Source organism: Crocodylus porosus, unplaced genomic scaffold (assembly GCF_001723895.1).
Source record: "Crocodylus porosus isolate Cpor-Errol unplaced genomic scaffold, CroPor_comp1, whole genome shotgun sequence".
Taxonomy (NCBI): Eukaryota; Metazoa; Chordata; order Crocodylia; family Crocodylidae; genus Crocodylus; species Crocodylus porosus.
In genome coordinates, this window is record NW_017728906.1 from 47,032,930 (window position 1) to 47,054,467 (window position 21,538).

General features: G+C 40.5%; 1 protein-coding gene across 11 annotated transcripts in view; it reads left to right on the forward strand.

The window, feature by feature from the left end:
- The window catches only part of CASK (calcium/calmodulin dependent serine protein kinase), a 387,068-nt gene that overhangs the window by 98,903 nt on the left and 266,627 nt on the right, over positions 1-21,538 (forward strand). For all 11 annotated transcript variants that reach the window (XM_019529070.1, XM_019529074.1, XM_019529076.1 and 8 more), the window contains exon 2: positions 6,357-6,469. In XM_019529070.1, the coding sequence (XP_019384615.1) occupies positions 6,357-6,469 (113 nt within the window). The remainder of the gene's footprint in view (positions 1-6,356; positions 6,470-21,538) is intronic.

Sequence of the window (21,538 nt, forward strand, 5' to 3'; positions counted from 1 at the left end):
CCCAGGTTGGGGAACGGGTGGGTATGGGCTCTCATCTGTGGGTTTGGGCTCCCTGCCCTGCTGCCCTCCCCTGGGTCCTCCATGGCCCAGCGGGCAGGACCTGGCAGAGTGGGTTAGGGTGGGGAAGCTCCTTGCTGCTGCTTCAAGGCCTGGGCTGCCCTGGAAATGCACACCCTGCCTGCCCCACAGCAGTGTGAGGGGCACAACTCCATGCCACCACCTCTGTTGGGCAGGCAGGGAGTGCATCGCTGCAGCTGTATGGGGCTTCCCCACCCTGCCCTGCCAGGTCCTGCCCACTGCACAGTGGAGAGCCCGAACCTGCAGTGAACAGCCCACTCCGGCCTGCGCACGGATCTGGGTGGTACAGGTCCCCCCTGCCCCTTCCCCCCACGAGTGTGCACTGTGGTGGGGAGCTGCCTCCTGGGTGAGCTGCCTACGGCTCTGTTCCACTCCCTGCTGGGGCCTGGTGACTCTGCATTCAAGCCCCCCAACCCTAGCCCTGCCCAATTCCCCTTTTCTTTATGGGGGGGGGTCTCAATCCCTCCCCCCACATACCTGCAGGAGCTGTTGGTCTCCAGGTTGCCTGGCGGCCATGTGCATATACATGCACATGTTGTCTCCTGCCTAACTGCCCTCCTGCTCCCCTCAGGCCCTTGCAGGCTGGAACTCTGCCAGCTTGTAGAGAGCTTTTTGCAAAAGTGCAAAATCCATGCGTTTCTCCATTAAAATGAGACATCTGCCTTTTCCTCAGGTAAAAGGGAAAATCCACATTTTCCTCCATTTTACCCTGATCCCGGTTTATAACTTACTTAGTTTATAGTATACAAGCTAATAGCTGAATAGAATGGATCACAAACAACATGAAAACAGTTTGCTTTCAGAAATTTAAACCCATACAGCTGTGCTTGGTACCAGGGAGCAATTTTTTTCCAAGAATTTAATCTAGTTAAGGAGAATAAGGCCATAAGCACCTTCTGCTTGCATCCACTCCTATTCCAGAAGCAACAGCAGTGCAGCATTTCTACAAAGACAGGCTTAAGCCATGCTTACATGCTGAAAAAAAAATCTCTTAAAATTATGTGCATCAGTGTCATCTAATCAATTCTATCATAATATTTTTTGTAGAGAATGATAGTTGGCTATATTAGTCTGAAATTGGGTAGAAGGTAGAGTGGCACCTTATAGACTAATGCAGAGAGATATAAACTTTCATAAGCACCTGCTTACTTTGTCAGATGCTATGAATGGACCTATAGGGAGCAGGAGTTTGGATCAGAGCATAAATAGTTATAAAAGAATTAGTGGTGTTCTTAAAATGAAAATTGGTGGTGTGGATGTAGCTGTAATGGTCAGATGCTTTCTGATACAGTGCGGTATTGTGTACCTATTGCAGAGTTTCACAGTGGTGTCCAAGTATGAATTTGTTGGGTGGACTACTACAGTCAGTTTGATGGAAGAGGAGAAGTTGTTAAAATCCTGGTGGAATTTCTTTAGACATTATCAGCATACCTTAGGTATACTATATTGGGGGTGAGAGGACAGCTGCAGAGGAGGCAGACTTTAAGGTCTGTCTTAAATATATTGACATTGGCACGGGCACATGTATGGTCCTCCAGTGCGTTTCATGTATAGGTATAGAGAGTCTCCATCTTCTGAAGTAGTTGTGTGCGAGGACAAAGCAGGAGAGTGCAGTGCAGACAGAAGCAGTGTCTTCATTGGGGGTAATATTCTTTGACTTGTAATCTGTTCTCATGGAGGATATTGGTGTGCAGAGGTGTGACATCCATGGTACCTAATATGGTGTTTGCTGGAAGCTTGTCAGCGAAGGCCACATTTACTCAAATCTAAGATAACTTTCAATTTAAGATGATCCTACAATGACTGATTCTTTGCATGGAAATTTGTAATTTATAAATTTGTTATAATTTTTCATGTATACCATCTGGTTGTTGGGGGATTGTTTTAAATTTATCCTGTCTACCTCTGGTGAGGAAAGCAGTGATGGGGGGAATAGGCAACCTGACCCCCACCTTTTGCTCCCATTGGTGCATGCCCCCCCGCCACCTGTCCTCTCTGCCAGTTTTTCCCCCACCACAACCACTTGTCTCCTCTGCTGCCTTTACTTCCCAACGGAAATGGTAAAACATAAGAGTACATTATGATTGGACAGGTTCACTGAAGAAAAATAGAAATATCTTAATTTTTTTCATTAAGAGGCAACTGCAGTGCTATTTATTCTGTAACAAGATAACTTTTTGTGGTGACCTTCTTGGCGTCAGCAAAAAGGGGTCATTTTGTCGGCTGCGATACAGAATTTCCAGAATACTCACTAGGGAACTCTGTCACTCTTAGTGTTCTCTGATATAGAGTATGGGCAGATGTAGTAGTAGTATTATAGGTATTGAAGGATACTGGTATAAGCCATTACGCTGCAACTGTTATTTGCATACTGTAGTTGTTTGCACCTTGTGCTTTCAGACTCAGTTTAAGCCTCTGCTCTTTTAATGATTTCGTTCAGCCTTTCAAATAAAACTTGATGTACACCTTCCCAGTGGGTTACATATACAACTGTTAGTAAGACAGTGGTGGCATTCTGGAGGCTAGGAGTTCTTGGTTTTAGTCCTGGGTGTGGGAAAAGGAATGTGGTTTAGTGGTAGCTGCAGGGTAACCTGAAAGGTAGTAAACCAAGTTGGCTCGGTCATGCTCAAGTTCTAGATTCTGTTCTTGACTCTGCATATTGTGACCTTGTATAACCTTTGTAAAATTAAAGGATAGCTCATACTGACAGCTGTAGAATTGTATCCTTCACAACAGGAGGTGATCAGTTTATGGCAGGGGTGTCAAATGTATGGCTTTGGAGAGTCATGTCATTAGATTCATGTGATTCCCAGCAGGGCCAAGGTGAGTTGGGGCTGGACCTTCTGTCAAACTCTGGGGTATGGAGACCTATTTGAAGCATAGGATGGAAGTAAGGGGCAAGCAATGGCTGCATTAACACCTATAGCCACTGCTGGGGCTGGATCCAGCCTACAAGGAACCCTGCAAGGAGCCTGAAGGGCCAGGTGAGTTTGACATCCCTGGTTTATGGAAATATAAACCAGTCAATAGTTTTGAGATTTTAATTCATGAGTCATTGTCTCCTTTTTGAAATTGTAGAGTTGTCCCTCAGTTTATAAGGGTACGTGGTGAGGGAGTTACTGCATGACTGTCTTGATAAATACAGTGAAATTTAAATTTGTGCATTTCAGTTTTATATAGAAACAGTTAACAATCAGGCCACAGACCTTTTTTTATAATTCCTGTTATATTAATCGGCATATGTTGTAGAACAGCAGTAATTCTAGACTGCATTAATTGAGTTCAGTGGCATGCCTGAAAAAAGGTGAGGTGCTAGATCTAGTTGAAAGGTCATCTCCTTGGCTGCTGTGTATCACTCTAATTATCATTAAACCACCATAAAAAGACTTTTATAAATGACATGTTTAAATGCTCTTTTAAATAGGAAACTCTTATCCTTTTATCGTTATTTTCACTTTGAGAGAGACTATTAATGCCAGCAAAGGCTAACTCTTGTATTGTGTGGAATAAAAATTTGGCAAGCACCTATTTGTACAAAACAGAAGGTTTTAAGAAGGACAGGTAATGTATTTTGGTTAATAAGCTGTTCTTGGAATATATCTTTTCTTGTAAAAATAGATTGCTTTTGGTGCATAAAGGGACAAAAGCAGTTCAGCCTGCCTGCCTGAGAAATATGCTGCAAAAAAATTAAGCTATTTAGAAGAGAATTCTGAACACTGAATGCAAATGAGTTAGGGGTTATTTGGTGACAGCATTGTGAAATTAAATTCACTTTAGAACTAATAGAATATATTCCTTTCTTGAGCCAGCATGAAGTGAAATTACTTTGCAAATGAGTGGCATTTCATACTGTGCTCTAATGGCTTTCTTAGGAGGAACAACATCTGACTGAGTGGCCAGTGGGAGGATTGGTATATTTCAGCTTCCTTTGGCATGGAAATTCAAATCAGAAGCAGATACTGGAATCCAGTGAGAAATCCTATTTCCTATTCTTGAAGGAAGAAGATCTATAGCAATGTTGACTGAGTATAAAGGGTGAAAGAAGAGAAACGCTGTGATGTGAAGGGAAGGATGCTTTCAAGAATAAAGCATGTGTATGAGAAGGAAGATTCATAAAGTTTAGCTGAGGCTAGGACACAAGAAATGGGAGTCAGTTGCTTTTTTATGAATAGTTAAAAGGCAAGGATTATTTTAGATTATTTCTCATAAAACCCATTAAAGAGAGAAACTATCAAGATAGACTAAAAGTTCTGTCTCTGATAGAGGCCTTTAGTTGGAGATATAATAGCTACAACAGTGGCAGCGTGCCCTCACCCCGTGCACAGATCCAAGGACATGCACCCTCTATACCCTCCTGGGGTGTGTGTAGCAGTGAGAGCTGCCTCTCCTCTCTTTGAATGAGACATTCACAGCTCCATCCAACGTTCTTCCCTAGTTGTGCAGTGACTGCCCCAGCCCCACTCCCTCACTGTCTGGACTTCGATCTGTCCCCCCATCTCCCGATCCCTAACCCCACAACAGATTTACCAGCCAGATGCTGCTCTCCAAGCTGCGCGGCTGCATATCGGCAGTCAAGTCAGCCATCGGTATTAGCCCAAAAAATCTCTATCGGTGCACCCCTAAAAATAATAGAACATACTGAAAATCACAGGGGAGAAATATTGTCTTGTTTGTTTGGGGCCTTATCATACAAATGGTTTTGCATGTGCTTAAACTTTACCAGGATGAGTAGGGAAAACTTCCCCTTTAAACTAAATAGTCACCTTTTGTTATACGTAAAGATCAAACTTGGAAGCAAAACCTCCACCCTGCTCTTTAGGTTTTTTCCCCTTTATATGTCTTAGAGAAGATTTTAGAAATGAGGCATGTCAGTATTACGTTGTTTGGCACATATCCATTAAACTTTGTAGGCTGCCTTTTTGTGCTTATTGTTAAACGTGCAACAGCAAGGAGGAAGAAATGTAACTTCTCCTCCACTCCTGTGATGAGGCAGTTTTCTTTTCCATAAGATTATCTGCAAACACTTTTTTTCATGTCTTTCTTTAATAACTTTTTACTCTTTAAGGAAGTAATTGTGTGACATTGAGGTTGCAGTTTGTAAATTTAAGTTGTGTTGAGCTGCAGTGCTTTAGTGTAGAGAATCTTCATAAATCCTTTAATAAAGAGACTTGAGGCCCCTACATGTGCATTTTGTCTAGCAACCTTCTCTTTAAGAAACAAATCCAAAATTAACACAGCTCTCTGTCATGGAGAAGTAACTGTAACTTGTGTTGTGGAATTTCTTAGGAATGCAGTTATTCTGGATTCAGATTTGAGGTCAGGGCAAACAAATTAGCTAGTAATTTGGAACAGCAAACAGATATTTTCAGGGTTAAATGCAGTACTATTAAGGGTGTGAACTAAATGAGCTAATAAGTCTTCCTTATACATAATTTCTTGATCCTTGGATGACACTTAAATAAGAATGAAAATTATATGCCTTACTACCCTGATATTTTAAATATGGAGCAGTAATGAAAACTTCTTGTATTTTCTGATGTTAATGAAGAATTTAAAATATACTTGGCTTACAGTGTATTTGGAAAGATTGACTTGTATTATTGATCATTGTGACCATTATTTAAAATATCCTTTCCAAGTGTTATAAAATAATCCAGTAGGCATTTCTGTATATGAACTGAGTAGAACTGAGAGCAAGAGTGCTTTTTCTTTTCCCTTTGATTAGTCTGTACATGTAGTCAGCCAAATCCTGACTCCTTCCATAAATTCTTACTCAGATTTTATTCAAGCAGATTCACTTTGAAGTCAGCAGAATGCATTAAGACTTCAAGATTAGATCCAATATTAATATAAACACATGATTTGTTGGAATGAAATATGGTATTAGCAAATCCCTTTAACACAAATAGAAGGCCTTTTAATGCTTTCCTACTGTGTTGTGTATCAAAACAAAATGGCAAAAATATGACAGCTTTATGCAAGTTATATAAGTTACAGCCTTTGCAAACTAGCTGGGCAGAATAATTAGCGGCCTTTCTAAAAACTTAAAATGTTATGTAAAATGTGGTTTATCTTGGACTTTTAGAAGCAGTTACATTACATACTTCATGTTATAAACCACATGGGTGAGAGCTACAAACTTCAGTTTAACACCATACATCCAAAATGTAGGCATAGTTGGGCTAGGAGATAATACCACTCAATGACTAGAACAGCCAGAATATTTTAAACTTTTAATGCAAGTGATCTGATTTTTGTTTTTCTCTTTTTCCCTTAAGGGGTCCATTCAGTGTTGTGCGGAGATGTATCAACAGAGAAACTGGACAACAGTTTGCTGTGAAGATTGTCGATGTAGCAAAATTCACTTCAAGTCCTGGATTAAGTACAGAAGGTAAGGCAAGATTTTTAAAGTACATGCCTGTTTGTAAAGCAGTGTGCTTCTATACATTCATCCCAGTATCTGATTGCTAATTTTAAAGATCTTTTCTGATCTATGCTGGATATGAGAATAAACCAAATAGTTCCTACATTGCACCTAAAATTTAGAAATGGCTACATTCTACTACATCTACTTAAAAATTAGTAGCTCCACAACTTCCTGGTTATAGAGCTGCAGACTAGGAAGAAAATTAGATCTTATGCTTCCTTGAATATTTTTTTGAAAAATGTTTTTGGCTAGCAGAAAAAAGTGTGTACCCAGAAAAGAAACTGCTAAGAACATTTTTATTACTTATATTCTTTTTGCCAAACACAGGGCATACGGGGCAGAATGAGTCCAGAATCCTTTCTGAAGCTTAGAACATCAGCTGTAAGGCTAGAGAAGAGTCCTGGCCTTTTGGTTGGTCTACCTTACAAAGTGACCCTTCAGTTTTTAACTAAATACTTTCTCAGTTTCCTCTAAATTGGTTCATCACCTGCCAATTTTCTTTTCAAAACCTATTCCAGCATGGAGACTTTAAACTGCACATTTTTGATGTATTTAAAGTTCTTTAGTATTTTCGTGACAGAACAAGACACCTTCGCAGTATTCCTTGCAGATAGGGTAAAAGGCCAGGAAATAGCTCTCTAAAGACTGTTGAATTGAATTAGGTCAAACTATAAAGCTGCTAGATTAGATGCACTTATTCCACAAAGGATTTGGGAAACTTCCGTCACCACTTTGAAAAGCACGCCATTCAGATCTTGCCAGGGCAACTATGTTGTGATCAGTCTGTGTTTTCACTTTAGTTGAGGCCTCAGTTGAAGTGCCACAGGCAGAGGACTATCACGTCCCATCTGGAGCTGTTAATTCATCTTTCCCTGATGAAGCTGTATTTTTTTACATCGTAGAATTTAATCTCAGATTACTGTAAAATGTTGCAAGACTTGTTGTGCAGACTAGCTAACATACTGAGATGGTCTACGGAAAAAATACAGAAATGCTTTGTTACCCTGGGCATCACAACATGAGGAAGACCTAATAATGTTAATCAATCAGAACTTTTTCAATCAAGCTAAATTGCCCTAGCAGATGTCTGCCTTTCTGACACCAGCATGTCTGAGAGATCGGACTGAGCTTCTGAGTGCCTTTCTAGCTCATTAAGGATGTTTATACGTCCCCTGCACCCTCTGCTGTCCTTTTTATAATTTTGGTTAGTGAAAAGTCAAGGCAAAGCGATTACATAAAGCTTCAAAAGACAAGGACCGCAGGGGCTAGGGATTGACATTACACATAAACCAGTTTAAGTGATCAAAAACTAGTTTAAACCTGTAACAGAACAGATGTTCAGTGCACATTAACCAGTTTGAAAATGGCTGTAACCAGTTTGAGATAAACCTGGTTGAATGTAGTAGACTTAACTGGTTTGGCGTACACTGCTTTATGCAATATCTGTCCCAGACCCCTTGATGGTTTAAGATAAACCACGTGCCCCCAGCATCCTGACATGCTCTCTGGGCTGGGTGGGGCTCTCTTCTCCACAGCAGGGCTGGTCTCTCCCCTCTGCTCCCTGGCTGCAGCTCTGGCAGAGACTTGCAGGCTGCTCCCTCCCTCCCCCTCACTACTGTCTGTGTATTAGCTAAAAGACCACATGCTGGCTACAGTCCATGCTGAGTCAACAGGTAGAATCAACAGGTAGCTGGTAATGTCCCTCTTGTGTTCTTCATGGGGTGATAAACACTATTATTAATTCCCTGCTGGGCTAATCGGAGCATCCTGCTGGGGCCTGGCCACCCCCCCGCCAACTCAACCCTTTGGAAGGGAAGGGAGGGCTGCTTTAGTGCCCCCCAGCTTCTAGCCTGAGCCACTACAGGCATATGCCTACATTTCTGGGATGTCTGTACAGTTACAAAGTGCTTTAGTCTAGCCAGGTTAGACTAACCTGCAAAGACTTGAATCAATTCAGGCTCAGGCTTTTTGAACGTCTGTCCCTAGCCAAACTATTAGATTTGACTGAGGCTTTTAACTAAGAAGTGTTGTCTTTATAGACTGTAGTGGTGAAGTAATGTTTATATGACTTTGGATTCCATATATACAGCTGAAAAAACTTCCCCATAATAACAGTGAATAGTTTTAAGTTGCTGATTTCTATCAGTTGTCAGCCTGTTATCTTTACTTCCTTGTGGACCTTAATGCTGCAGTTACAACTTCCAGAGTTATTGCTAGTCAAGTTGCTATGAGGAGGTCTTCTTGGCTTTGGTTATCAGGGATTCATAAAGACATACAAATGAGGATCTTCATCCCTTTTCAAGAATTCCTCTCACAAATGTAACATTAGGTGGTGAAATAACCTCTAGATTTCAGACAAGTAGACAAAAGTACCTCAAGAACACAGCAGGAAGATGTTTTACTCATTACTTTCTGATGCCTAACAGGAAACAGGGCTAGGCTTAGCACTGTAATTAATTTAGATTTTAGACCACTGACCATCATCTTCAAGCCCAAATTCAGAATGTTAAATCTGGCCTCAGTAACGCTAACCCTATATCAGCATAACTGGAGCACATAAGGATTCAGCCTATGTACAGAAAGGATATAAGACTTCAAGCATGCAGTCACACTAACCAGAACAGATTACAAATATTCAGTCTGTTGATAATAGCAAGGTTACTCATCAAATGGCTGGTCATGGCTACAGTTTACCTTAGGAAAGAAGGAGTATATACAGTTTACTGTGCTTGGAAAAATTACTTGTTCATGAAAAGTCACCTCTACCTGCAGCCAAGTTGTTTCATTGTATTCTGTGACTTTTTGCTTTTCTGGCTCTAAAAGTAAGAAAGAAAAACAGTAGATTTTTATAACAGTAATATTAGACTCCCCAGTAAATAGTCTGTGTGCTTGAACAAAGATCCAAGTCACTCTAGACCTGACCACCAAGTTATGGATTCATTCTAAGATGCTGGTAAGGACTTGTCTCAAATGCCTGGGTCATATATCTGTATCTAAATAACTCAGTGTGCTTGATTATACTATTTCTGCATATCATGCATGCTTAGACACTTACATTTATTAGATATTTATTAGTGAAACAACAACAGTAAATCAGTGCGTTTTTCAAATTCTGCTTTTGAAGTTTTTCAGTACCCAGCAGAGAAAATTTACAAGATGCAGTTTATTTGTTTAATAGGTACTAATCTAAGCATTTTGTATTTGTTAAGGCCTACCTAAGTTTTTTTGGGCAGAGTAAAGTTTAACACTTAAATGATAACGTTAAGTTACTTGGCTTCCAAGCTTGTGCTGTGTTTATATAAAAGCAAAGGTCCATGTTACACTGTCCTTAATCAAGGTTCTGTTTCCTTCTGTGTTTTATACTTGGTCAAGTACATGGAAATACTATTTTATTTTTCAGACTGAGGTTTTGAGCGGTTTCCCTTTTTTCTCTGAATTAAATCACATATGTGTGCACACATGCACACCATTTTAAAACATGTCCTCCTTTTCTGTACTAGAATATTTAAGTTGCTTGTGCTGAACAAAGTTCTGTTAAAGTCCAGATTACATTGAGTTTGTCTTAGTATGACATTCCCAAATTCTGAATGTAACTGATCATAGATCTTAGAAACATGATGAATTCTGTTTTGTTTGGCTAAAACTCTTAAGTATGTTATTTAGAAGAATATTCTTGAGAGGAGTTCTGTATCTAGTGAGAGTTTATTTAATGTTGAGCTAATTCCTTATTTTCACGTGAACCAGTCCTTTAGATAAATTGTTAATAAACTTGTTTCTTTCATTAATGTTTTGTAGGATGGATGTTTTCTTGTTCATATGCACCAAAAAGATATTTTGCCTTCTGGGTAGAACTAAACCACAGTTGAGAATGCAAATTTTGTTCTGTGCTTGTGTAGGGATTGATTAAACCCTTAAATCTTGCAGAATTTCTACTGAAAGAAGTTATGACTGAGTTGAGGCCTACTTGATTTCCCTACGGAAAATAAAAAGATGAATGAGCTGTTACACTGCTATAGTTAGTAGGTCTAAACTTTCTCCCACTTTATTGTCAATTCAATTATTTTGAAGACTTTTATGTAGAAAGGTAATGTTGAATAGATACACATATAACATTACATATTTAAAGCATTTCTTTGAGGAACAGCCAGGGCCTATGAGAAGGGGGTAATAGTGGTACAGTTGTACCAGATGGCAAAGGTCAGGTGTTTGTTCCAAATTTATGACAGTTGCAAGTAACTTATGGGTAAATAAAGTAGAGGTATGATCTCTAGACATGTATTTCAAAACTTGTGAATTCAGTTTAGAATTCTAATAGAATTTTTTATTTCCTGATTCCAAAATGGGAGGTGGGAGGGACCCTCAAGTTTTTCTCTCAGACCCTGGGGACATCCTTGTAAACTTAAGGATCAATAAAAAGCTATTTTGAATTTTTACATTTGTGTTTAGGATATGACCAGATATAAATTTAGCTCAGTATACATTTGGGTAAAAGAGAATTTGAATCTTACTGTAAAAAATAATAATAATAATAATAATAATAATTTCAAAATTTAAACAGAAACATCTAATTAAATATTACTAACTAGTAATGATACCATGACATTTCAGGAACAGTTTCCTCCTGGGTGCTAATTACCTGATAAACTGTATACAGTAAAAGCTATGTTAACCTGCACTTTATTAGACAGAAAACTCTATTAACCAGCATCTGAGTGACGTGGCAAAAGCAAAACTGGAAGTACCACTTCTGGGAAACTTCCTATTTCACTGCTGCAAGCTGAGTGTTTCTTCGCCACTTTTGGCCCACATCCCAGGGAAAAAGCAACCTGTGCAGGGGGGCCCCCCCCTCTCTGTTGCCCAGCACACTGATGCACCAGACGGTGGACATATGATTGTCTGGAATATTTGATTAACCAGCATCCTCCATTCCTGGGGCATGCTGGATAACAGAGCTTTTACTGTATAATTAAATATTTTTGGTCACATTTGAACAGACATATACCTTGGGTTCGGGTTGTTGAACCATTGGCCTGCAGCCTGCGTGCAGTCTGCGAGGGTTTAAGTAAGTTGTGGACCCCTGCCCAGCTGCTGCTGCTGCTCCCATTGCTCTGGTTGCAATAGCAGCCAGAGTCTCTAACCCCCTTTCCTGGTTTTTGCTGCCTGGCCATATCCCACGGTGTGGGGCAGTGCAGCATGGTGTGGTCTGGAGAGCCAAGACCGAACCTGGGCCTGTGCGTATGATACAGTGGGGGGGACACACGGTTCAGTGGGCAGGGAGGGTCTGCACATGGTGTAACAATGGTGGTGGGGGCATGGGTACATGGTGCTGCAGGTGAGGGACATCCCTGTTACCCACAGGGCCTGTGGCATACCTTGATGCAGCCCGTGGGACGTTTAGCCCCACAGCTACTTAGAAGTTGGACAACCCTGCTTTGGTGGGTGGGTGGGTGCGTAGATGGCTGCGTGTGCAGGTATGTATGTACACACTTTAAGGGTAGTGGTTCTTAGGCTTAGTGCATCCTACCTCCACTTCTTTTAATGTGGTGGCATCCCTGACCTCAGTCTCTGTTGGTGCTGCCTCATTTGGCCCAGTACTTCTCAGCTGAGTTCTGCTGCCTCCAGATGAACCTGCTCCATGCTGCCTGCACAGCCAGCCCAGTAAGAGCTGTGCTGTGTGCATCCCCCCCCCCCCCACATTAGGGCTCTCTAATCAACCTAAAATAAGCAGGAGCTGCTTCATGCTGTGCAGCCCTTTCTGGTCCTCTCCCCTTGCCCCTCTGCCCTTATACTTCTCCCAGAAACAGAAGCAGACAGGACAGTTCCTGTGCCTGTTCCTAAGAGGAGCATAGTGGGCACTGAACCAGGGAGGTCTACACAGTACAAGGCAGCTTTGCTGCATGTTTTAGGTTGTTTAGAAGCCTCTACTGCAGAGGGGGAGCATACAGGTCAGTTTTACCTGGCCACTGCCATTATGACACCTCTGAGGGGACCTCAAATTAATGCTTTGTGGTGGGAAGCTTCTTGCTCAGATGTAGATGAGAGAGGCTTAAAAGTATAGTAAAACCTTGTTCTAGTTTTCTCTTACACTTCTGTATTAAATCCTTTGGCACTGTAAAGAAATTACAAGTTTGCAGGTCACTGATCTGATGAATCATAAACACTTTGTATTCCTAGACTTCAGTCTGTTAAGGGATTTACTTCTACATTTTGAAAAGAGGTAGAGACTGCTGAAGCAATCTGGTGTCACTTACCTTGGCTTCTTTGACTTCTGAACAGCTTAGTTTTCTCATTTGTATAAACGTTGGAAAGAGTTCCTAAAAGAACTAAAAGTGTTTATTGTAGATATATTTTTAAATGCATTTAAAAATGTTTTTGAACATGTACCTGAAGTACACATGCAGCTTCCTAGAGAATATAGCTTTAATATTTTCTGTTAAGAAAATTGAGATATAGTAGTGCTGTGCTCAGAAAAACTTACTTTTATACTTCTATTAGAGAATTCAGCCTGGGGTAGATCTTTTACAGAAGGATTATAAATCTTCAAATGTTATTTAGCCTTTATGAAAGAAATGCTACACCTTACAGCAGTGGCATTTGCAATGCTACAGTAAAGAAAACAATCAGGCTTTGAAAAATAAAGTTCCATCATCTAGTTCCTGAAAATCAATTGTTACTATAATAAACTGTGTTGGCATATTGCCTGAGCCAACTGCTAGCTCATAAGAAATGTATGTAGTTACCGCACAATTCTTTCCAGAAAAAAGAATTCCATACATGTGGCTCTTGTGTTTTTTATTTCCATGTGCACTTGAGGTGTCTGCCCATATTTACAGTAGTTTTGTACTAGGCAGAACAATTTCATTTTGTCCCCTTTAGTGGTGCCTAGCAAAGCTAATGTAGACTAAATTCTATTCATTGTCTTGTCTTGTATACTGTGTATCATCAGTCTCTGTAATGTAATTCATCAGTTCTAATGCAATCTATTGACACCTTGCCATTATTCAAGTGGCTGCATGACCTGGATTAATATTAGTATTGCATCTGATGACAGACTGTATTATAATATTCACTTTGTCGCTTTTGTTCTCTGTAATATAAATATCCATGTATACATATTCATTAGGGGTGTGTGAAATGGGCCATATTCAATTCGGATTCAGCCCGAATCGGGGACAGTGATTTGATTCATTGATTCAGATCACTGTCCCCAATTCGATTTGGCCAAATCTGAAGCTGTGATGCTGATTCAGAGAATCAGCAATTTGGCCATAGACAGAGTTTTAAACATATTTTCTACATACCACAAGGTACCAGGTGCGGCTCATGAACACTGTGATGCTGGGGCAGATGGAGCATCCCACAGGACCATGGAGAGGGGACCCCCGTGTGCTCAGTGGCGAACCCAGAAGTGGACAAGAAGTACTTCCAGTCCACCTCCAGGTCCTCCGCTGAATGTGTGGGAGGGGCCCCCAGACCCAAGAGGTACCAGTTGCTGATCTGGGGGGACCCCGCCCTCCCCCCCCCCCGTGCTCCTTGGTGGACCTGAAAGTGGAGTGGAAGTTCTTCTGGTCCACTTCCATGTCTGCTACCAAGTGTGCTGGGGAGCCCCTCACACTCCTGTGGGACACTCCATTCGCCCCAGCATCGCAGCATTCATGAGCCACCTGGTACCTTGAGGCATGGAGAAAAAATATTTAAAGCCGTGTCTATATCCGTATCTTTCTGAATCGATTTGGAAGGTTCCAGTCAGATTTGGAGATTTGGCCACTGAATTGAGCCAAATCGAATCAGGGACTGATATTAGGCACAGCCCTAATATTATTATGCATACACAATGCATATGCATAGATATTGTTTGAATATTTTTAAATATACATATGACTGTTTTGGGAAAAATAGTGATTCTGTATTAAACTAGCAAAGACTTGAAAATCTAAAAAACGAAAATACCATAATAATGTATGCAATTTCAGTTAATCTCACACGAATTGCACTCATTTGTTACGGGCAAAAGATATGCCGGCTTATCTGTATATATGAAACTGTTTTGGCTCATACCATAGTGTCTTTTACTGCCCCTCGTTTTTTCTTCCCATCTCATACCTTTTCTAGCTTCTTGTCTTCCTCTGTTGTGTGACTTAATGTACATGCTTATTTTTAATTTCCATTCCCATGAAAAATGCCACAGTTATGCAAGGCAAAGGTGTCCTTTAATTAAGTAAGTGTTTTAAAGTTGATGCTAGTCGCTACCTTACAAGTCATGGATGTTTATATAGATACATAATTTGGCTTCCTTGCCTTCATAACATGCCCAGTGTCTACATTTGAAGGGTGCTATTGCAATTCACTTTCATACCTTTTTATTTTTAAGGCCTGCATCTACTTTATACTGAAGTCAGTTGAGAAGTCTGTAATTTCATTTCAATTGAAGCTGTATCAAATGCTTAGAAAGTGAATACTTTTCATAACTTTTTTTGCTTTTCAAAAAACTGTTAGGATAACTAAACTCCAGCTCTTCATTAGAAGTAGGTGCACGCATTGGGAGAAAGAAAATATGACAATTTTGAATACATTATTTCATGCTAGTGGTTCATTTAAAAAAGTGCTTTTGAAACTAAGGGTCTTATAAAAGTATTAATGATTTGAGTCAGATGCTTTTCAAGAGGCAGAGGTGTCTGTAGTTATCACAAAAATATCTGATATTGCTCTTTTTCAGATTCCATCTGTAGTGAAATCATGGGACTGTTTCTGAAAATGAGCAAATAACCATAAGTTAGTGGGGAAATACTTTTTTGGTTTTTGGTTTTTTTGTTTTTAGTCTTTGGAATTTTTTTACAGCAGCAAACCAATTATTCTTTTAAATATTAATTATGCATCTTGCGTAAGGTACAGAAAAGAGGAGAGCTTGCAGTACATTCTTATGTGTAGGGATTTCAAATTGTTTGACTTCCAGTTCACTTCCAAAATAGTCAATTTTTTGTTATAAAGCATCTGTTATGCCTGTGGGGTTTTTTTTCCCTTGCAGAAACTGGCTTTCTACAAGAGATGATCTTTTACAGCTATAATGCTGTTGGAAATGTAATATTTTTGACCTGACTGTTAGTCTAAGCTGTTTGCTGTGGTTTTAGAATCTCTTAATACTTCTGCTTCAATCTAGAGGTTGTCAGATAGTTAATTGGCTTGTACCAGCTTAGAAGGCCAGATGTATTCAGCTAAAAACCTTGTTCCTTCCTTTCTTTCAAACTTTATGAATTAGTAGGGAAAATATAACTTTAACAACTGCGAAACCACAACCAAATAATCAGGAGCACATGCCTCCCTGGAGTAAACCAAGAATATTGAAATGAAAATCTGAGTGTTAATAATTTATACTTTCTTCAGTGTAATAAGGTCTGTGGATCCATTATAATTGGTATGCAACTCTGCCTGCAGCTTGGGGGCAGAACCAGATGTGTCAGTCACTGAAAACAACAGAAAGCTATGTCTCCTTGAATTCCCTCTATTTTTTTCTACCCTGGTTGCAGCAGACAATTCAGTCACACTGCTCTCTGTTAGTGTGGCAGACTTCAGATTTCTGAGTAACAGTGTCTAATTCCCAGCCTTGTTCCAAACAGCCATAAATCAGATTAGCCAGCAGATCTTTTGGAAGATTCTGTAGTTTTGAAGGTAAATTGTTGTGAATCTTATGGAGTGAAATGCAGAACAAGAAATATCAGAGACCTTGGGAGGGGAAAAAAATACTCATGACCCATCTGTTTACCTTTATATAAAATATTAACTTGACATTCTGAATCTGCACATTGAGTCAAACCCAATATTTAGTGAAATTTGATTTCTTGTAGCAGCTCCTGATATTAGAAGGTCAACACCCAAGCTGCTATATTCAAGCAATGAAAATGAGAGTCAGATATGAGCTACAGTGCTGCTGGCAAACTGAAAAATATTAAAATAACAAATGAATGTCCCTGGTAACTGCAGCATTTACTGGTATTGCTCAGACCTAGTAACTAAAGTAAGAAAGGATGGGAAGAAAGGATCATCAAATGGATTTGTTTTCTTGGAAAAAGAGAATTTTCCTTTTATTGGTGCTGATCCAATATGGACTGATATATTGGTGCACCTCTATCTAATAGTTTTAAGGCGTCTCAAAGCAACTCTGAAAATGAAAGGAGTTAACGGCAGGGAGAAGCCTGTTATTTTCTACGATTCTTATAACAGCCCCTTTAACAGCTGCTTCTCCTTCACCATTTCTGGGAAGTTAACCAAAGTACAAGTGCATTGTAAGCAGACAGTGTGGCTGAAAAGTGGTATAAACTCAAGCAGTTTATGCAGTTAACTTCCATGCATATAACCAGTGTTTGTTACTGTGTGAGTACAAAGCAACAAATTAAGACTGATGTGTTATACAGGGAAGGTGTATACATTTACTTACTAGCATGCATATAAGCAGAGCTTGTTGTGTTGGGATGCTGGATGGTCAGACCAAGTTAGTCTAACAATGATTTTATTAAGAGAACAAGTGGGTTGGTGTCACTTGTTTGTTTTCCAACAGAGGACATTGATATTTCTTCCCATATACTCCCAACCTGACTGGATTCTAAAATAGTTTCAGAATAGGCTTTCTTTAATTATGGTCTTATTTTTATTCTATATTTTTCCTTCTCTGAACTTACCTTATGGTTTTTTTGTGTACTTTTGTGTTACTTTTTTTACTTGGAGTTGAATTTATCAAGCTATTTGTCAGACTGGCTTACATGAAAGGCCTTGATTAGTTCTGAGTAAAGAGGTGCCACTCAGTAATTTGGCCTTTTGTTATTAGTAGGGTGTGGTGAGTCGCAAGTTATCTTTGCAGAAGTATCTTTGTGTAAGATGACTTAATTTTATAGAAAGATTTTTTTCTATTCCCCCCCTTTTTTGCTTTTAAGGATTTTTCAGAAATATAGTATTACTGGGAAACTCAAGTCTGCATAAAAAATCATACCCCATTTTTATCACTACTGTGCCTTTCACAGCACTGGTTTTGGGAAAATGTTTTATTGCATGTGTGCAATCTTTCTCTTTCTACCAGAAGGAACTACGTATCAGAAGTTTGCCACCCTTGTATATGCCCTGTTTTACCCAAACAGAAAAGAAGGGTTTCCTTTGCATTGCATAAGAGGAATAATATGAATTTCAAGATCATAGAGGCCTGTATGGGCTTGATTTTCTTTTTTTGGCAATTCAGTGAAAATAATCTTGTTCTGAGGCAGTGGCTGCATGGCATGAATAGGTTAAACCTGTGCTGAATCAGGTTGTTCCATATCTTTTTTAAAGCTGACAATTCATGATTCAACCCTATGAAATCCTTAACTTTCTGCCAAGAGTAGAACATTTACCCCTGGATGAATCTCAACTACCTTTCCCATGCTTTTATATGCCTTCTTTTCGGTTCAGAATCTGCTTGTCCTCACACAGTTGGTAGGGTACAGTTTGCTCCATGTTTGCCTCGGGCTTTCCCTCTACTTACGGTTTAGGTAGTGTCATTACTAATACTGTTTTTTTTTTCCTTTGCAATTTCTCAGTGTTGCTTCTTTCACTTCCCTGCCACCAGGGTCAGTTGTAGCAGTAGTGCTCAAGCTGGTCACTGGCTTGAAGGCTTAAAGCTTAATGAAGCTCAGTTGGATGAGTCTTTGGTACTGAAAGGTTGTGTAGAATGGCATTAGTGAAACTCTAGTTGATGTGAAACTAGAGTTTCGCATCAACTAGAGTTTCACTAATCGAGTCACGAACTGTAGTCTGATTTTGTGCAGAATTCTAACTCTTAAAGGCTAGGGACAGACATTCAGAAAGCCTGAATTGATTCAGTCTTTACAGGTTAGTCTAAACTGGCTAAGCTAAATCAGTTTTTAACTGCACAGACATCCCAGTGGTTCATGCTAAAAACCGGGGGATGCTAGAGCAGCTCTTCCTTCCCTTCTATAATGCTGAGCTGGGGGGGGCATGGCCAGGCCCTGGCAGGAGGTTTGATTAGGGAGGGGTCCCCTCCCCCACCAGCCCAGCTGGGAATTGATAACATAGTGTTTATTACCCCATTAAGAAAACAACAGAGGGGCATTACCAGCTATCTGTTGATTCTGCCAGAGCACAGACTGTAGCCAGCATGTGGTCTGCTAGCTAATACACAGATGCTTCTTGACAAGGCAGAGGGGAGGGGGAAATTTCTGCTTAGCAGGGAGTGGTGGGGCAGGGGGGAGTAGCCTGTAGACTCTGCAGGAGCATCAGTCAGGGAGTGGAGGGGAGGGGCTAACTGCTGTGGAGCAGAGAGTCCCACCCAGCCTAGACAGCATCCCATGATACTGGGGGAGGTTGGTTTAACTTAAACCAGCAATGCTTGTAGCCTGTTGTAGCACTGTGTGCAGTAGTCCCATAGTTGGCATATGTTGAGCTGAATTGGTGGGAAACATGTAGATTTTATTGAGGCTTAGTAGCAATAAAATATTCCCTTTTAAAACTGAATTTTCTCATGTAAATTCATAATGAGAAGGTGTTATATTAGATGCACAGTTTCTGTTCGCCAGTAAAGTCGGTACAGAAAGCTGTAAATTTAATGTTGGGTCATTGGATTTGGTATAAGGCCTCCCAAGAAACTTTCTAGATGATAAATGGTTCCTAACTCTCGTTCTTCAGTGTGGATGTAAATTATCCTATTTTTTTCTAGTTAGTAATGAATGAAACATTTTTGATAGTTTTAAAATTAGGAAGCCCTATATTAATCTTCGAATACTAGCTGCAACCTGTAAAATGTTTGCGATTAATTTTTTTATTGAAAAAGTATTTCTTTAAATACAGGATTTTTAGTTATCCTTTGACTGAATACTTTAATGGAATCAAAACTTGTCACCCTCAAAAAGCCTGTCCACGTATAAACACGGGCTTAGAAATATAAATACATATTTTGTCAAAAGACTGACCTTGTGACTTGTTTATAGTCATAGTATAAGAGGGCCCTTGTACATGTGACTAGCCCTTGTACATGAGAAAAATTCCCTTTTAGTGGTTTAATTGCCCTTTTTAATGATTTAATTGTGTAACAATATACACGTTTGGCTGTATGTTACAATTACACTTTGTAACAGTGTACACATTCAATGGCGTACGTCGATTTTAAATTACTTCTTTACATAGCAAACTGAAATGCATCCCATATTTTAGTCTGCTGTGTACAAGAGCCCTATCCGGCAAAGGCGGTAGGAACAGTGCATGAAGAGCTGAAAGCCTAGGTGTGCCCCGTGTACCATCCCCGCTTCTTTCTGTGGCTGCAAGGACACCCAGCTGCCTTCCTGAGGCAGCCAGCCCATTCCCAAGTGGTCCGATGCAGCAGAAAGACAGAAGAGATGGTGCACAGGGTGCCAGAAACCTGCCAAGCCCAGGCTTTCCCGAACACAGCCAGGCTTCCAGCGGCCTATGTACCATTGGATCTGGCGTATGCTGCCTGTGAGCTGGGGCTGCACCCGTGCAGCTAGTACCTCGCTCAGGCGGCTGCGGGGTTCCCTCTGCAGTGGTGGCACTGCAGAGGGAAGTTTGTTTGGTTTGGTTTCTTCTCTCCCAGAGCCTGCAAGTGTCCCATGGCTGGGGAGCAAGCTGCCAGTTGGTTGTGCAGGCCCTGATCTGTGGGGGATCCCAGTGCTTCCCTCCTCAGTGGCAGCACACCCTGGGCAGCACCTACCTTTTGGCACCCCACCTGGGCAGTCTCAGGGGACACCACTGCCACAGAGGGAAGCACTGGGGGTCCCCGCAGCTCAGGGGGATTTTTCCGTGGAGCCTGCTTGATCCGTACCAGGGGACTCAAGTGCTTCATTCTAGCTCTGACTTGCCTGCATATCTGTTTGAAACGCCTATCTGTTTGAAAATTTTATTGCAAAAGTATTTCCTTAAATACAGGATTTTGATCAAATACTTTTCGAATCAAAATATCTTTCTTACTCTGGAGAAGCCACACACTTATGTATTGATTATAGGTCAAACTGAGTTTTATTTATAAGTCTGATACAGTTGATGGCTTTTGTGTTGAATTGTTCTTGCAGTGCTATGGTCACTTTCATAAATGAAATGTTATTAGATTCAAATAATCATTTACATATGCATACCATGAAAAATGTGGATAAAGTATTTTTCTGAAAAGTGATTTTGAGAATTGTTTGTGCAGCACCTGGTACATCAGTAGAAATAATTGTAGATATTACTTGATCTGTTGTGTTGGCAATATCAGTACTTTTATCACTGAAGAACAATATATTCATAAACTAAGGAATAAGACAGAATGGGTCCCAATCACACTTGTCCTGAAATAACCCTATCAGAATATATTAGAAGGAATTTAGTGGTTTGAATATTACTTGTACATTTTTGAATTATTCAACTATCAAAAGGATTGAAGGGATGAGGGTTTCAGACAACTCTGAGATGTCTCAATAAATCCCTTGTTTTGAATGACTCTAAAACATCTCTTTGTTGCTGTATGTCAGAGGGTGTTGTACCAGATTGGGACTTATCTTGGCCATTGATGGAATGGAATTGATCATATGCAAGACAGTCCTTTATTCCCTGTGGCCACTGTGTTGTTCCGTTGTTCCCTACATAATGGAAGGACTGATTAAGGATTAAGGACTGATAAGGAGAGTGGTTGCTCCTTAAGGAGACGATCCTCCAAGCCCAAAGGAAGGTAATCCCAACACGGATCAAAGGGAGCAGGAGGGCACATAAGCCCCCATGGCTCACCCAAAGCATCCAGGAATGTCTCCTAGCAAAAAGGGAGGTGTACACCCAGTTGAAGGGAGGGGCCATCACCAGGGATGTCTATAATGCAGTTGCTCGGGGATGCAGGGGGGCAGTTAGGAAGGCCAAGGCAGAGATGGAACTGGGACTAGCTTCCCGGATCAAGGACAACAAGAAGGCCTTTTTTAAATACATAGGGGGTAAAAAGAAGGATCCGGGTAATGTGGGGCCCCTACAGGACACGTTAGGAAATTTGGTCATCACACCAGACGACAAAGC